Source organism: Nerophis lumbriciformis, linkage group LG01, assembly GCF_033978685.3.
Source record: "Nerophis lumbriciformis linkage group LG01, RoL_Nlum_v2.1, whole genome shotgun sequence".
NCBI lineage: Eukaryota > Metazoa > Chordata > Actinopteri > Syngnathiformes > Syngnathidae > Nerophis > Nerophis lumbriciformis.
In genome coordinates, this window is record NC_084548.2 from 7,786,106 (window position 1) to 7,805,177 (window position 19,072).

The 19,072-nt window shown below is 32.6% G+C and overlaps 1 protein-coding gene across 3 annotated transcripts in view; it reads right to left on the bottom strand.

Annotated features, from left to right (window-relative positions):
- Window positions 1-1,538, bottom strand: part of mgll (monoglyceride lipase) — an 85,355-nt gene extending 83,817 nt beyond the window's left edge. Inside the window, exon 1 of one of the 3 annotated variants that reach the window (XM_061974372.1) lies at window positions 1,379-1,538. Coding sequence is in view for 1 of the 3 variants with exons in the window: in XM_061974363.1 (XP_061830347.1) it covers window positions 1,070-1,088 (19 nt within the window). In the remaining 2 variants the exon portion in view is untranslated. Of the gene's footprint in view, window positions 1-1,069; window positions 1,090-1,309 lie in introns of those variants that run through there. The other 2 variants (XM_061974379.1, XM_061974363.1) reach the window with 2 other exon arrangements.
- Between the last annotated feature and the right edge of the window lie 17,534 nt (window positions 1,539-19,072).

The window sequence follows — 19,072 nt, forward strand, 5'->3', positions numbered from 1 at the left end:
TACATATTATATATACCGTATATACTATATACTGATATATTATATTAGTCACTACTTAAACAAACTTTATTGATCCACAAGGGAACACAGTAGCTCAGTTACAAAGCATGGAAAGGGTAAGGTTGGAAAGGATAATGCAGGTGTGAAGTAGACTAAAAATGTACCATAGTAGCAATATAAAATATAGCATATATGTAATATTTACATATTATGTATACAGTATATAATATATACTGATATATTATATTATTCACAACTGAGACTTAGACAAACTTTATTGATCCAAAAGGGAAATTGTTCCACACAGTAGCTCAGTTATAAAGGATGGAAAGGGTAAGGATGGAAAGGATAATGCAGGTGTGAAGTAGACTAAAAATGTACTATAGTAGCAATATAAAATATAGCATATATGTAATATTTACATATACAGTATAATATATACTGATTGTATATAATACATACAATATATAACAAATGTACAATATTACAGTATATGTAACAGCTGCAGCATAAAATAGAAAGTAGATCCAGCATAAAATAGACATTATAAACCATTGCGCGGGTATATTCCCAAACATGACATCATTGACAAGTGTGTTCGGACGCATGTGTGCAAGAAACAGCACACACACACACAAAAAAATGCAAATCTTCATGTGGGATTTTGCACGCGGCCACAACATTAGGTACACCTGCACAGCTGAGTATGGCTTGCTTTAGGGCAACATTGACAAAAAAAAAACGTGCACTATTTCGGTCACATGTGTGCAAATACAAACACCTGCAGCACAAACACACGTTTGCGTGCGTGATGTGACGTGCTAGGGCGCCATATTGACTACACAACAACAATGCGTGGTGGTTAAAAATAGCTCGTGGAGTGGATCTATTTCTATCGTGAATATGCTCGGGTGACATGCAAGTGCTAATATTGCTGTTCATAAAACTGCGTGCATTGGATAATAAAGCTCGCGTCTTCTCTGTCATTCAATTAAAAAAAAACAAAAAAAAACACGCGCAATCGTGCACTGAGTGAGATGATGGCTTATTAATAATTGCATGTCAATACCTTGGCAGAAGTTCCACATGTCCACATCCACGCAGCGTGCGAGACATGATGGCAGCGGCTCCGCCGGCGGAGGATGCGCGCACACGCCATCGCGGCACAACAAGTGCACGCTGACTTTTATCTATTTATGTCATAATGCATCTTTTTTTTTTTTTTACGCGCCTTTATGACGTCACCGCCATCATGCCAAAGTGCTTCAAACAGAAGTCCGCGACAAGGCGAAAGGAGAGAACAACTCACGTGGAACGTGGACACCAAGTTTTTACGCAGATACGATCGCAGGTGATGGAATTCCGAAATTCAACCGACCTGAAGTGGAGAAACTGCGGGGAAGTGAAGGCTTCTTTTCGGACACTCTTTAGTCCTGCGTCGGTGCTCCTCTCTGTGCGCTCATCAAGGGCGCACTGAGGCCACTTCTGTTTAGGGAGAAACAGAAAGTACACACACGCACACACACGCACACACACACACACACATTCCTGTATTTGTTACCTTCTTGAGACCTCCGAAAAATGCCTCCCTCTTTAGGACCACCCTATATAAAGACTTATATTTACAACATTGATAATATATATAAACTATCCATCCGTCCATTTTCTATGCAAATGTAAAAAAGGTAAGCTTTTAGTAAGTACATTTTTAATTTGTTTTAATTTTTTGTAATTGTTTTTTACAATTCATTATAAAGACTTATATTTACAACATTAATAATATATACCAACTATCCATTCGTCCATTTTCTATGCAAATATAAAAAAGGTAAGCTTTTAGTAAGTACATTTTTAATTTGTTTTAATTTTTTGTAATTGTTTTTTAATATTCATTATAAAGACTTATATTTACAACATTAATAATATATACAAACTATCCATCCGTCCATTTTCTATGCAAATATAAAAAAGGTAAGCTTTTAGTAAATACATTTTTAATTTTATTTTATTTTTTGTAATTGTTTTTTAATATTCATTATAAAGACTTAAATTTACAACATTAATAATATATACAAACTATCCATCCGTCCATTTTCTATGCAAATATAAAAAGGTAAGTACATTTTTAATTTGTTTTAATTTTTTGTAATTGTTTTTTACAATTCATTATAAAGACTTATATTTATAACATTAATGATATATACAAACTATCCATCCATCCATTTTCTATGCAAATATAAAAAAAGGTAAGCTTTTAGTAAATACATTTTTAATTTTTTGTAATTGTTTTTTAATATTCATTATAAAGACTTATATTTACAACATTAATAATATATACAAACTATCCATCCGTCCATTTTCTATGCAAATATAAAAAAGGTAAGCTTTTAGTAAATACATTTTTAATTTTATTTTATTTTTTGTAATTGTTTTTTAATATTCATTATAAAGACTTAAATTTACAACATTAATAATATATACAAACTATCCATCCGTCCATTTTCTATGCAAATATAAAAAGGTAAGTACATTTTTAATTTGTTTTAATTTTTTGTAATTGTTTTTTACAATTCATTATAAAGACTTATATTTATAACATTAATGATATATACAAACTATCCATCCATCCATTTTCTATGCAAATATAAAAAAAGGTAAGCTTTTAGTAAATACATTTTTAATTTTTTGTAATTGTTTTTTAATATTCATTATAAAGACTTATATTTACAACATTAATAATATATACAAACTATCCATCCGTCCATTTTCTATGCAAATATAAAAAAGGTAAGCTTTTAGTAAATACATTTTTAATTTTATTTTATTTTTTGTAATTGTTTTTTAATATTCATTATAAAGACTTAAATTTACAACATTAATAATATATACAAACTATCCATCCGTCCATTTTCTATGCAAATATAAAAAGGTAAGTACATTTTTAATTTGTTTTAATTTTTTGTAATTGTTTTTTACAATTCATTATAAAGACTTATATTTATAACATTAATGATATATACAAACTATCCATCCATCCATTTTCTATGCAAATATAAAAAAAGGTAAGCTTTTAGTAAATACATTTTTAATTTTTTGTAATTGTTTTTTAATATTCATTATAAAGACTTATATTTACAACATTAATAATATATACAAACTATCCATCCGTCCATTTTCTATGCAAATATAAAAAAGGTAAGCTTTTAGTAAATACATTTTTAATTTTATTTTATTTTTTGTAATTGTTTTTTAATATTCATTATAAAGACTTAAATTTACAACATTAATAATATATACAAACTATCCATCCGTCCATTTTCTATGCAAATATAAAAAGGTAAGTACATTTTTTATTTGTTTTAATTTTTTGTAATTGTTTTTTACAATTCATTATAAAGACTTATATTTATAACATTAATGATATATACAAACTATCCATCCATCCATTTTCTATGCAAATATAAAAAAAGGTAAGCTTTTAGTAAATACATTTTTAATTTTTTGTAATTGTTTTTTAATATTCATTATAAAGACTTATATTTACAACATTAATAATATATATAAACTATCCATCCGTCCATTTTCTATGCAAATATAAAAAAGGTAAGCTTTTAGTAAGTACATTTTTATTTGTATTTTATTTTTTGTAATTGTTTTTTAATATTCATTATAAAGACTTATATTTACAACATTAATAATATATATAAACTATCCATCCGTCCATTTCCTATGCAAATATAAAAAAGGTAAGCTTTTAGTAAGTACATTTTTATTTTTATTTTATTTTTTGTAATTGTTTTTTAATATTCATTATAAAGACTTATATTTACAACATTAATAATAATATATAAACTATCCATCCGTCCATTTTCTATGCAAATATAAAAAAGGTAAGCTTTTAGTAAATACATTTTTTTTTTTTTTTTTTGTAATTGTTTTTTAATATTCATTATAAAGACTTATATTTATAACATTAATAATATATACAAACTATCCATCCATCCATTTTCTATGCAAATATAAAAAGGTAAGCTTTTAGTAAATACATTTTAAAAAAATTTAAATTTTTTGTAATTGTTTTTTAATATTCATTATAAAGACTTATATTTACAACATTAATAATATATACAAACTATCCATTCGTCCATTTTCTATGCAAATATAAAAAAGGTAAGCTTTTAGTAAATACATTTTTATTTTTATTTTATTTTTTGTAATTGTTTTTTAATATTCATTATAAAGACTTATATTTACAACATTAATAATATATACTAACTATCCATCCATCCATTTTCTATGCAAATATAAAAAAGGTAAGCTTTTAGTAAATACATTTTTTATTTTTATTTTATTTTTTGTAATTGTTTTTTAATATTCATTATAAAGACTTATATTTACAACATTAATAATATATACAAACTATCCATCCATCCATTTTCTATACAAATATCAAAAAGGTAAGCTTTTAGTAAATACATTTTTTTTTTTTTTAATTTTTTGTAATTGTTTTTTAATATTCATTATAAAGACTTATATTTACAACATTAAATATATATACAAACTATCCATCCGTCCATTTTCTATGCAAATATAAAAAAGGTAAGCTTTTAGTAAGTACATTTTTAATTTGTTTTAATTGTTTTTTACAATTCATTATAAAGACTTATATTTACAACATTAATAATATATACAAACTATCCATCCATCCATTTTCTATGCAAATATAAAAAAAGGTAAGCTTTTAGTAAATACATTTTTAATTTTTTGTAATTGTTTTTTAATATTCATTATAAAGACTTATATTTACAACATTAATAATATATACAAACCATCCATCCGTCCATTTTCTATGCAAATATAAAAAAGGTAAGCTTTTAGTAAATACATTTTTAATTTTTCTTTAATTTTTTGTAGTTGTTTTTTAATATTCATTATAAAGACTTATATTTACAACATTAATAATATATATAAACTATCCATCTGTCCATTTTCTATGCAAATATAAAAGGTAAGCTTTTAGTAAATACATTTTTATTTTTATTTTATTTTTTGTAATTGTTTTTTAATATTCATTATAAAGACTTATATTTACAACATTAATAATATATACAAACTATCCATCCATCCATTTTCTATGCAAATATAAAAAAGGTAAGCTTTTAGTAAATACATTTTAAATTGTTTTTTAATTTTTTGTAATTGTTTTTTAATATTCATTATAAAGACTTATATTTACAACATTAATAATATATACAAACTATCCATCCGTCCATTTTCTATGCAAATATAAAAAAGGTAAGCTTTTAGTAAATACATTTTTATTTTTATTTTATTTTTTGTAATTGTTTTTTAATATTCATTATAAAGACTTATATTTACAACATTAATAATATATATAAACTATCCATCCGTCCATTTTCTATGCAAATATAATAAAGGTAAGCTTTTAGTAAGTACATTTTTATTTTTATTTTATTTTTTGTAATTGTTTTTTAATATTCATTATAAAGACTTATATTTACAACATTAATAATATATACAAACTATCCATCCGTCCATTTCCTATGCAAATATAAAAAAGGTAAGCTTTTAGTAAATACATTTTTATTTTTATTGTATTTTGTGTAATTTTTTTTAATATTCATTATAAAGACTTATATTTACAACATTAATAATAATATATAAACTATCCATCCGTCCATTTTCTATGCAAATATAAAAAAGGTAAGCTTTTAGTAAATACTTTTTTTTTTTTTTGTAATTGTTTTTTAATATTCATTATAAAGACTTATATTTATAACATTTTAGTAAATACATTTTTATTTTTATTTTATTTTTTGTAATTGTTTTTTAATATTCATTATAAAGACTTATATTTACAACATTAATAATATATACAAACTATCCATCCGTCCATTTTCTATGCAAATATAAAAAAGGTAAGCTTTTAGTAAATACATTTTTATTTTTATTTTATTTTTTGTAACTGTTTTTTAATATTCATTATAAAGACTTATATTTACAACATTAATAATATATATAAACTATCCATCCGTCCATTTTCTATGCAAATATAATAAAGGTAAGCTTTTAGTAAGTACATTTTTATTTTTATTTTATTTTTTGTAATTGTTTTTTAATATTCATTATAAAGACTTATATTTACAACATTAATAATATATATAAACTATCCATCCGTCCATTTCCTATGCAAATATGAAAAAGGTAAGCTTTTAGTGAATACATTTTTATTTTTATTGTATTTTGTGTAATTTTTTTTAAATATTCATTATAAAGACTTATATTTACAACATTAATAATAATATATAAACTATCCATCCGTCCATTTTCTATGCAAATATAAAAAAGGTAAGCTTTTAGTAAATACATTTTTTTTTTGTAATTGTTTTTTAATATTCATTATAAAGACTTATATTTATAACATTAATAATATATACAAACTATCCATCCATCCATTTTCTATGCAAATATAAAAAAGGTAAGCTTTTAGTAAATTCTTTTTTAAAAAATTTAAATTTTTTGTAATTGTTTTTTAATATTCATTATAAAGACTTATATTTACAACATTAATAATACATACAAACTATCCATCCGTCCATTTTCTATGCAAATATAAAAACGGTAAGCTTTTAGTAAATAAATTGTTATTTTTATTTTATTTTTTGTAATTGTTTTTTAATATTCATTATAAAGACTTATATTTACAACATTAATAATATATATAAACTATCCATCCATCCATTTTCTATGCAAATATAAAAAAAGGTAAGCTTTTAGTAAATACATTTTTATTTTATTTTTTGTAATTGTTTTTTAATATTCATTATAAAGACTTATATTTACAACATTAATAATATATACAAACTATCCATCCGTCCATTTTCTATGCAAATATAAAAAAGGTAAGCTTTTAGTAAGTACATTTTTAATTTGTTTTAAGTTTTTGTAATTGTTTTTTAATATTCATTATAAAGACATATATTTACAACATTAATAATATATACAAACTATCCATCCGTCCATTTTCTATGCAAATATAAAAAAGGTAAGCTTTTAGTAAATACATTTTTAATTTTATTTTATTTTTTATAATTGTTTTTTAATATTCATTATAAAGACTTATATTTACAACATTAATAATATATACAAACTATCCATCTGTCCATTTTCTATGCAAATATAAAAAGGTAAGCTTTTAGTAAGTACATTTTTAATTTGTTTTAATTTTTTGTAGTTGTTTTTTAATATTCATTATAAAGACTTATATTTACAACATTAATAATATATATAAACTATCCATCCGTCCATTTTCTATGCAAATATAAAAAAGGTAAGCTTTTAGTAAATACATTTTTATTTTTATTTTATTTTTTGTAATTGTTTTTTAATATTCATTATAAAGACTTATATTTACAACATTAATAATATATACAAACTATCCATCCATCCATTTTCTATGCAAATATAAAAAAAGGTAAGCTTTTAGTAAATACATTTTTTTATTTTTTTTATTTTTTGTAATTGTTTTTAATATTCATTATAAAGACTTATATTTACAACATTAATAATATATACAAACTACCGTATTTCCTTGAATTAGCGCCGGGGCGGTAATTAATTTAAAACCTCTTCTCACTCCGGCGCTTACAAAAGGCATGCGGTAAATTTAAGCCTGCACTTATAAATTTAAAACCTCTTCTCACTCCAGCGCTTACCAAAGGCATGCGGTAAATTTAGTGTGATGTAAGATTGAGTGTGATGTAAGGATACCATCATGAAAAGCACATTTAATAAAAAAAATGTTATTATGGTCTTACCTTTACTTATAAATGAAGTCCATGCGCCGCTCCGTCTGAACAAAAGCATCGATAACTTGTTTATAGAAGTCTTCCTTATCTTTTTTCAGTTTTAAAAGTCTCTCTGTCTCGATGGAGATCTTCCTTTAATTATTACCTCCTGCTTCGATTGAAAGTCCAGTTTAGAAAACTGTTGTTGTCACTTCTTCTGCAGCCGAGTAGTCGCAAGAATGATACCTGGGATCATTATAGCGCCCTCTACCACCATGAGGCGGGAGTCATTTAATGACTCATATTTGACACACGCAGCTATATTAATAAAACATTTTTACTGTTCTTTTTAGCATATTCAATAGCTTGGACCTTAAATCCTACTGAATAGCTCTTTATCTTCTCTCCTTTATGCGATTTTAAATTATTGAAATTAGCCTCCTCCATTTTGGAGAATGATGCCTTGAAAGGTGAAGTGTCACTCGTGACGTGACGAGTTAAAACGAGGCATATGCTAATTATTCTGCAAAACGAGTTTGACCCGGCGGTAAAACGAGACAGGCGCTATTTATGTTGCTAAACAAGTTTGACCCGGCAGTAATTCTAAGCATGCGCTAATTCTAAGCATGCGCTAATTATTTTGCGAAACGAGTTTGACCCGGCGGTAAAACGAGGCATGCGGATAATATATACCCGGCGGCAATTCAAGGAAATACGGTATCCATTTTCTATGCAAATATAAAAAAAGGTATGCTTTTAGTAAAAAAAATTTTTTTTTTAATTACATTTTTTGTAATTGTTTTTTAATATTCATTATTTACTTCAAGTTATTAAAGTATGTCTCTATATACATATTTTTTTTGTATTATTTTTGTTTTAATTAATTTTGGCCAAAGGGGGCTCATTGCAACTTATTACACACACTTGTTATTTCATATGTTGGCCAGAGGGGGAGCGCTTCAAATTTTCACTGACAACAGAAACACCTTAACACAATAGCGATGCAACATCAACACGACAGCAACACAAAATCAACGCAAAAGCGACACCACATTGACAGTTGACACAATAGCGACAGAAAACCAACACAAGGACACAACACCGAGACAACATTAACACAACAGTATGTCTCAGGATACTTTTTTTTTTTTTTAATTTATTTTATTAATTTTGGCCAAAGGGGGCGCATTGCAACTTGTTATTTCATATGTTGGCCAGAAAGGTGCACTTCAAGTTTTCCCTGACAACAGAAACACCTTAACACAAAAGCGATGCAACATCAACACGACAGCAACACAAAATCAACACAACAGCGACACGACATTGACAGCTGACACAATAGCGACAGAAAACCAACACAACATTAACACAACAGCGACACAACACCGAGACAGCATTAACACAACAGTATGTCTCTATATACATATTTAAAAAAAAAAAATGTTTTAATGAATTTTGGCCAAAGGGGGCGCATTGCAACTTATTACACACACTTGTTATTTCATATGTTGGCCAGAGGGGGAGCACTTCAAATTTTCACTGACAACAGAAACACCTTAACACAATAGCGATGCAACATCAACACGACAGCAACACAAAATCAACACAACAGCGACACCACATTGACAGCTGACACAATAGCGACAGAAAACCAAGACAACAGGGACACAACACCGAGACAACATTAACACAACAGTATGTCTCTATATACATTTTTTTTTTAAATTTATTTTATTAATTTTGTCCAAAGGGGGCGCATTGCAACTTGTTATTTCATATGTTGGCCAGAAAGGAGCACTTCAAACTTTCACTGACAACAGAAACACCTTAACACAATAGCGATGCAACATCAACACGACAGCAACACAAAATCAACACTACATTGACAGCTGACACAATAGCGACAGAAAACCAACACAACATTAACACAACAGCGACACAACACCGAGACAGCATTAACACAACAGTATGTCTCTATATACAGATTTAAAAAAAAAATGTTTTAATTAATTTTGGCCAAAGGGGGCGCATTGCAACTTATTACACACACTTGTTATTTCATATGTTGGCCAGAGTGGGAGCACTTCAAACTTTCACTGACAACAGAAACACCTTAACACAATAGCGATGCAACATCAACACGACAGCAACACAAAATCAACACAACATTGACAGCTGACACAATAGCGACAGAAAACCAACACAACATTAACACAACAGCGACACAACACCGAGACAGCATTAACACAACAGTATGTCTCTATATACATTTAAAAAAAAGAAGTTTTAATTAATTTTGGCCAAAGGGGGCGCATTGCAACTTATTACACACACTTGTTATTTCATATGTTGGCCAGAGGGGGAGCACTTCAAATTTTCACAGACAACAGAAACACCTAAACACAATTGCGATGCAACATCAACACGACAGCAACACAAAATCAACACAACATTGACAGCTGACACAATAGCGACAGAAAACCAACACAACATTAACACAACAGCGACACAACACCGAGACAGCATTAACACAACAGTATGTCTCAATATACATTTAAAAAAAAAAAAAGTTTTAATTAATTTTGGCCAAAGGGGGCGCATTGCAACTTATTACACACTTGTTATTTCATATGTTGGCTAGAGGGGGAGCACTTCAAATTTTCACTGACAACAGAAACACCTTAACACAATAGCGATGCAACATCAACACGACAGCAACACAAAATCAACACAACATTGACAGCTGACACAATAGCGACAGAAAACCAACACAACATTAACACAGCAGCGACACAACACCGAGACAGCATTAACACAACAGTATGTCTCTATATACATATTTAAAAATAAAAATGTTTTAATGAATTTTGGCCAAAGGGAGCGCATTGCAACTTATTACACACACTTGTTATTTCATATGTTGGCCAGAGGGGGAGCACTTCAAATTTTCACTGACAACAGAAACACCTTAACACAATAGCGATGCAACATCAACACGACAGCAACACAAAATCAACACAACATTGACAGCTGACACAATAGCGACAGAAAACCAACACAACATTAACACAACAGCGACACAACACCGAGACAGCATTAACACAACAGTATGTCTCTATATACATATTAAAAAAAAAAAATGTTTTAATTAATTTTGGCCAAAGGGGGCGCATTGCAACTTATTACACACTTGTTATTTCATATGTTGGCCAGAGGGGGAGCACTTCAAATTTTCACTGACAACAGAAACACCTTAACACAATAGCGATGCAACATCAACACGACAGCAACACAAAATCAACACAACATTGACAGCTGACACAATAGCGACAGAAAACCAACACAACATTAACACAACAGGGACACAACACCGAGACAGCATTAACACAACAGTATGTCTCTATATACATATTTAAAAAAAAAAAAGTTTAATTAATTTTGGCCAAAGGGGGCGCATTGCAACTTATTACACACTTGTTATTTCATATGTTGGCCAGAAAGGAGCACTTCAAATTTTCACTGACAACAGAAACACCTTAACACAATAGCGATGCAACATCAACACGACAGCAACACAAAATCAACACAACAGCGACACCACATTGACAGTTGACACAATAGCGACAGAAAACCAACACAACAGGCACACAACACCGAGACAACATTAACACAACAGTATGTCTCTATATACATTTTTTTTTTTAAATGTATTTTATTAATTTTGGCCAAAGGGGGCGCATTGCAACTTGTTATTTCATATGTTGGCCAGAAAGGTGCACTTCAAATTTTCCCTGACAACAGAAACACCTTAACACAATAGCGATGCAACATCAACACGACAGCAACACAAAATCAACACAACATTGACAGCTGACACAATAGCGACAGAAAACCAACACAACATTAACACAACAGCGACACAACACCGAGACAGCATTAACACAACAGTATGTCTCTATATACATATTAAAAAAAAAAAATGTTTTAATTAATTTTGGCCAAAGGGGGCGCATTGCAACTTATTACACACTTGTTATTTCATATGTTGGCCAGAGGGGGAGCACTTCAAATTTTCACTGACAACAGAAACACCTTAACACAATAGCGATGCAACATCAACACGACAGCAACACAAAATCAACACAACATTGACAGCTGACACAATAGCGACAGAAAACCAACACAACATTAACACAACAGGGACACAACACCGAGACAGCATTAACACAACAGTATGTCTCTATATACATATTTAAAAAAAAAAAAGTTTAATTAATTTTGGCCAAAGGGGGCGCATTGCAACTTATTACACACTTGTTATTTCATATGTTGGCCAGAAAGGAGCACTTCAAATTTTCACTGACAACAGAAACACCTTAACACAATAGCGATGCAACATCAACACGACAGCAACACAAAATCAACACAACAGCGACACCACATTGACAGTTGACACAATAGCGACAGAAAACCAACACAACAGGCACACAACACCGAGACAACATTAACACAACAGTATGTCTATATACATTTTTTTTTTTAAATGTATTTTATTAATTTTGGCCAAAGGGGGCGCATTGCAACTTGTTATTTCATATGTTGGCCAGAAAGGTGCACTTCAAATTTTCCCTGACAACAGAAACACCTTAACACAATAGCGATGCAACATCAACACGACAGCAACACAAAATCAACACAACATTGACAGCTGACACAATAGCGACAGAAAACCAACACAACATTAACACAACAGCGACACAACACCGAGACAGCATTAACACAACAGTATGTCTCTATATACATATTTAAAAATAAAAATGTTTTAATGAATTTTGGCCAAAGGGGGCGCATTGCAACTTATTACACACTTGTTATTTCATATGTTGGCCAGAAAGGAGCACTTCAAACTTTCACTGACAACAGAAACACCTTAACACAATAGCGATGCAACATCAACACGACAGCAACACCCCATTGACAGCTGACACAATAGCGACAGAAAACCAACACAACATTAACACAACAGTGCCACACTTTGGGTAACCCAGCTGTAGAAGCTAACTGTTAATGGCCACTATAGTCTTAGTACCGTAGTGTATTTGTTCATCCTATGGTCACATATGGGACGCAGGTGGTCTTACATTAGCACCGGAAGTTGTACAAACCCTGTTTCCATATGAGTTGGGAAATTGTGTTAGATGCAAATATAAACGGACTACAATGATTTGCAAATCCTTTTCAACCCATATTCAGTTGAATATGCTACAAAGACAACATATTTGATGTTCAAACTCATAAACTTAATTTTTTTTTGCAAATAATAATTACCTTATCTGTTTTGAGCTGGTAAATCCAGAATACAATAAAAAAAAAAAGGCTTACAATGGCGAGGCTGCGATCGTTTTCTGCTACGTTCCATTTGTCGAGAGCCAAGTTGGCATGCGCTATTAAGTTGGATTTTCAAACTTCCCGGCCTCTTGAAGTCGAGATGCACGATTTATTTTTAACTGAACGAGAATATAGTCGCTCCTTTATTCTATGTTAGCCACTGCAGTAGCTATTAACCTCGGGGGAGCCTTTCGGCCGTGGCCATGTTTGCCCCGGAGACCAGCTGCCGGCTCTCTGCCACACCGGAGTACACGTGGAGGGACCGGAGGAGATGCGGAGAAAGAGACTGGAGCTTTAGTTGAGTCGCCGGGAAGGACGAGCTTCATGCAACCCTGGCGGATTGCGTATGTATCGGACAAATCTCCCTGGACAAATTCTCGCTCATCCGCTAAGACGAGAGCTAGTGGGCAGCCTATGACGGAGTCAGCTTTCTTGGTTGCTTTGTTGGGTCTGTCAGTGCCCTATATGCAGAGGTGGGTAGTAACACGCTACATTTACTCCGTTACATCTACTTGAGTAACTTTTAGGAGAAATTGTACTTCTAAGAGTAGTTTTAATGCAACATACTTTTACTTTTACTTGAGTATATTTATAGAGAAGAAACGCTACTCTTACTTCGCTCCATTTATATACATTCAGCTCGCTACTGATTTTTATCGATCTGTTAATGCACGCTTTGTTTGTTTTGGTTTGTTTGTCAGACAGACCTTCAAAGTAGGATCTATCGCGAGCCTGCGTTTCACCAATCACATGCAGTCACTGGTGACGTTTGACTCCGTTTCACCAATCAAACAGAGCCAGGCGGTCACATGATTAACAAGCTTAAGCTTACATGAACTCAACAAAGCACATGGCGATAAGTAACGTTAGTATATATTTTGGCTGTCACCGTAGGATGATGTTAGCTTCCCTGCTATGAATCACTGTCAAATGTACATCGTGTGGAGACATTTATTAACGTACTGCAGCCTCATAGACACACACGCGCATGCATAGAAACACCAATCAGTGTGTTCCCAGGTGCAGCCCACACCTATCAGTTGTGGGCTGCACCTGGGAAGTTGCGTAAAAGTTGCGTAAAGGCTAACTTGTTATTTTCCTTTGTAATCTCTGCCTACTGAGCCTATGGTGCTGTTAAGTTATTGTGGCTCAATTTGCCTTAATTTTTTTTATGTTAATGTATTATTATTTAATATATACTATTGTTTGCTCTTGAACGCATCATAATTATCCCCTCAACTCCCCCCAAAATGGATTAACTCGCTGGAATTAAAAAAGACAATACAACATACATCCATTAACGCAGATGCATATGAAAAAGTGCAATATATTTATCTGTACAGTAACATATTTATTTATTTATATCTGCACCTCATTGCTTTTTTATCCTGCACTACCATGAGCTAATGCAACGAAATGTTGTTCTTATCTGTACTGTAAAGTTCAAATTTGAATGACAATAAAAAGGAAGTCTAAGTCTAAGTTTTAGTTGCTTAAGAGATATTCCTGGCTCTGAATTTGCTCATTGCTATTTTTATGTTTTTGTGCATTTGTTGCCGTCATCATTAAACGAACAGGTTACTCATCAGTTACTCAGTACTTGAGTAGTTTTTTCACAACATACTTTTTACTTTTACTCAAGTAAATATTTGGGTGACTACTCCTTACTTTTACTTGAGTAATAAATCTCTAAAGTAACAGTACTCTTACTTGAGTACAATTTCTGGCTACTCTACCCACCTCTGCCTATATGTATCATGTTTTGCAAATTTTTTTTGTTTTTCGTAGTGTTTTACTTTTGTAGCAGTATGTACAGTCGTGCTCATAAGTTTACATACCCTGGGAGAATTTATGATTTCTTGGCCATTCTTCAGAGAATATGAATGATAACACAACATTTCTTCCACTCATGCTTAAAGGGGAACATTATCACCAGACCCATGTAAGCGTCAATATATACCTTGATCTTGCAGAAAAAATACCATATATTTTTTAAACCGATTTCCGAACTCTAAATGGGTGAATTTTGGCGAATTAAACGCCTTTCTATTATTCACTCTCGGAGCGATGACGTCACGCGGGAAGCAATCCGCCATTTTCTCAAACACATAACAAACACCGAGTCAAATCAGCTCTGTTATTTTCCGTTTTTTCGACTGTTTTCCGTACCTTGGAGACATCATGCCTCGTCGGGTGTGTTGTCGGAGGGTGTAACAACACGAACAGGGACGGATTCAAGTTGCACCAGTGGCCCAAAGATGCAAAAGTGGCAAGAAATTGGACGTTTGTTCCGCACACTTTACCGACGAAAGCTATGCTACGACAGAGATGGCAAGAATGTGTGGATATCCTGCGACGCTCAAAGCAGATGCATTTCCAACGATAAAGTCAAAGAAATCTGCCGCCAGACCCCCAGGAAAAGAGAGCGGATGAGGGTATGTCTACAGAATATATTAATTGATGAAAATTGGGCTGTCTGCACTCTCAAAGTGCATGTTGTTGCCAAATGTATTTCATATGCTGTAAACCTAGTTCATAGTTGTTAGTTTCCTTTAATGCCAAACAAACACATACCAATCGTTGGTTAGAAGGCGATCGCCAAATTCGTCCTCGCTTTCTCCCGTGTCTCTGGCTGTCGTGTCGTTTTCGTCGGTTTCGCTTACATACGGTTCAAACCGATATGGCTCAATAGCTTCAGTTTCTTCTTCAATTTCGTTTTCGCTACCTGCCTCCACACTGCAACCATCCGTTTCAATACATGCGTAATCTGTTGAATCGCTTAAGCCGCTGAAATCCGAGTCTGAATCCGAGCTAATGTCGCTATAAACTTGCTGTTCTATCCGCCATGTTTGTTTGTATCGGCATCACTATGTGACGTCACAGGAAAATGGACGGGTGTATATAACGATGGTTAAAATCAGGCACTTTGAAGCTTTTTTTAGGGATCTTGCGTGATGGGTAACATTTTGAAAAAAACTTCGAAAAATAAAATAAGCCACTGGGAACTGATTTTTAATGGTTTTAACCCTTCTGAAATTGTGATAATGTTCCCCTTTAATGGTTGTGTGAAGCTATTTATTGGCAAACAACTATGTTTACTCTTTTTAAATAAAAATGACAAAAGAAAGTACCCAAATGACCCTCATCAAAAGTTTACATACTCCAGTGACTTTGATCTGATAACATGCACTAAAGTTGACACAAACAGGTTTCAATGGCTAATTAAGGTTCCAATCCTCACCTGCGACCTGTTTGTTTGTAATTAATGTGTGTGCATAAAAGGTCAGTGAGTTTCTGGGCTTCTGACAGACCATTGCATCTTTCATCCAGTGCTGCACAGATGTTTCTGGATTCTGAGTCATGGGGGAGGCAAAAGAATTGTCAAAGGATCTGCGAGAAAAGGTAGTTGAACTGCATAAAACAGGAAAGGGGTATAAAAAGATATCCAAGGAATTGCGAATGCCAATTAAGATTAAGAAGTGGAAAATGAGGGTTTCAGGTAGACCAGCAAAGATTTCAGCCACAACTGCCAGGAAAATGGTTCGAGATGCAAAGAAAAATCCACAAATAACTTCAGATAAAATACAGGACTCTCTGAAAAATGGTGGTGTGGCTGTTTCAAGATGCACAATAAGGAGGCACTTGAAGAAAAATGGGCTGCATAGTCGAGTCGCTAGAAGAAAGCCATTTCTGCGCAAATGTCACAAAGTATCCCGCTTACATTACGCCAAACAGCACAGAGACAAGCCTCAAAACTTCTGGAACAAAGTAATTTGGAGTGATGGCACCAAAATAGAACTTTTTGGCCACTCGACCATGCAGCCCATTTTTCTATTTTCTCTGAAGAATGGCCAAGAAATCATAAATTCTTCCAGGGTATGTAAACTTATGAGCACAACTGTATAAATGGCACAAGAGCTTTGTGCTCTTTTAATGTCTTCTATGTTCTTTAATTTTTCCTTCGTTTTAATGTGTTTTACTTTATTTTGTGGACTTTTGTATCTCAACCACATAATTTCCCCATTGTGGGATAAACAAAATGTATCTTATCCTTTCCTAGCTGGGTAGTTGCTAGAGTGTCCTGGGCATGACATGACGTTAAAGTACATCCAGCAGTGGAGGCTCCTCTATGGGGTCTTGGGGCACTAGGAGGTTAACCCCTTTACTACTGTTACCCCAGGTGGCCCTTGGCAAAGGCCTAGTACCTGACTGCCCCCTAGCCAGGGATACGGTGAAGACCTCAACGGCGGAGCAGGCGGAAGACGGTAGATATTAAGAACTACCACAACAGCTGCGATGGCGGAAAAAGGCTGCAGCAGAAAAGGGTCCCCAGTCGTCTTGGACCCCATGCCACTGGACCCTGACCCGATTTCTGTCAAGGACCGTGTGGTGACTGTCTGTGCACCAGTCTTCCCACGTTAAACAAAGTCACGCACAGGCATGCTCCATAAAGGGATAAACCCTTTACCAAGAGAATCGTCATACTCGTTCGAGTGACCGGCGATGACTTGCTAGAGAATAGAGAAGTATAGTTATCGACATTATAGGTGGCATTGTTAGCCGCCTCGTACCAGCAGTTTTTCCAATAATTAGAATGCACAGAAAAGAGAAAGACGTATTTTTGTCCCACATTGGGAATGTGAATGATGGTCAAAACTGCAAAAAGAGAAGTCCCCCTTTAAACAGCTATCAAAATGCATGAATCAAACAGCTGGTGTGTAATAAGTACAATACTCACAGTATAAACACTTTGTGGGGCTTGATAAAAGACAAGACTGCAACATTCAGTTTAATGGCAAAGACTACTTTCTGGCTAGAGCAACACACCGTAGCTTATCTAGTGCTAGCTATTATCAGCTGTTAAATTGAAAAAATGATTTTATTACAAACATACAAACAGCAAAACAATTGTGTGGAGTTCCTGCCAAATATTAATCAAATCAGTCACTCAGCTCAAATGAACATAACCAATTACACACGCAAATACATAGAACTTAAATCAGTTCTCATCCAAATATGAAAAAAAGAATCATGACACTTTATTCACAATAAAAATGCAAATGGCTTTGGCATGTACAGCACATACAAAAATATAATCTCAACACACTGTGTAACTGTTTTTTTGTTTTTTTGCACAGCAACAATTTGAAAAAAATAATGACAACAAATGTATCAATGCATAAAAAAATAAATCATATATATATATATATAAAACAAATTAAAATAAAAAAGTTATTATAAATGAGGTATGTGGTGTCGGGTGTTTTTGCATATTGTGTTTTTGAGGGTTCAGTTACTGAATTCAAGCAGGTGTGTACTTAAGTTGCTTGTATGCGTCATTCTCCACTGAACCCAGTTTGTAGGTCAACAATCTTTGAGGGGTGGGGTATGTGGACCTGTTTTTTAGTGACGGCCTAGCAGCATTCTCACAATTAAACGGAAGGCCACGCCCCTGACCTGTCCTCGGAGCGTGTGTTGGACATCCCATCGTCAAATGTGTGCACTGAGTCATCGAGGCAGTGTGGCCACAGTTAGAGCACATGATCATTGAGGACTCAAGAGCCGTTTCCGCCATCTCTACAGTTTTCTGAGGTTCTGTCAAAGGGGTGTGCCGTCGTTCGTTTATTTCTTCCCTGTATCTATAAGGGTGTATAACCGATTTAGGTTCAGTTTTTCTTCCCAGACTTCTGCATTCTGCCTTAAATCTCAGTGGATCAAAATTTGTGTCTATTCCCAGCTTATCTGAAGCTTGGATTTCTGATCTAGGCCACTTCTCTGAAGTTCCTGCCTTTAATCTTGTTGGCTTATACTCTTGATCCCGACAGTGTTCTCTTCTGGATTTGTCTGGAGGCCATAACCGAGATCCCGTCCATGCA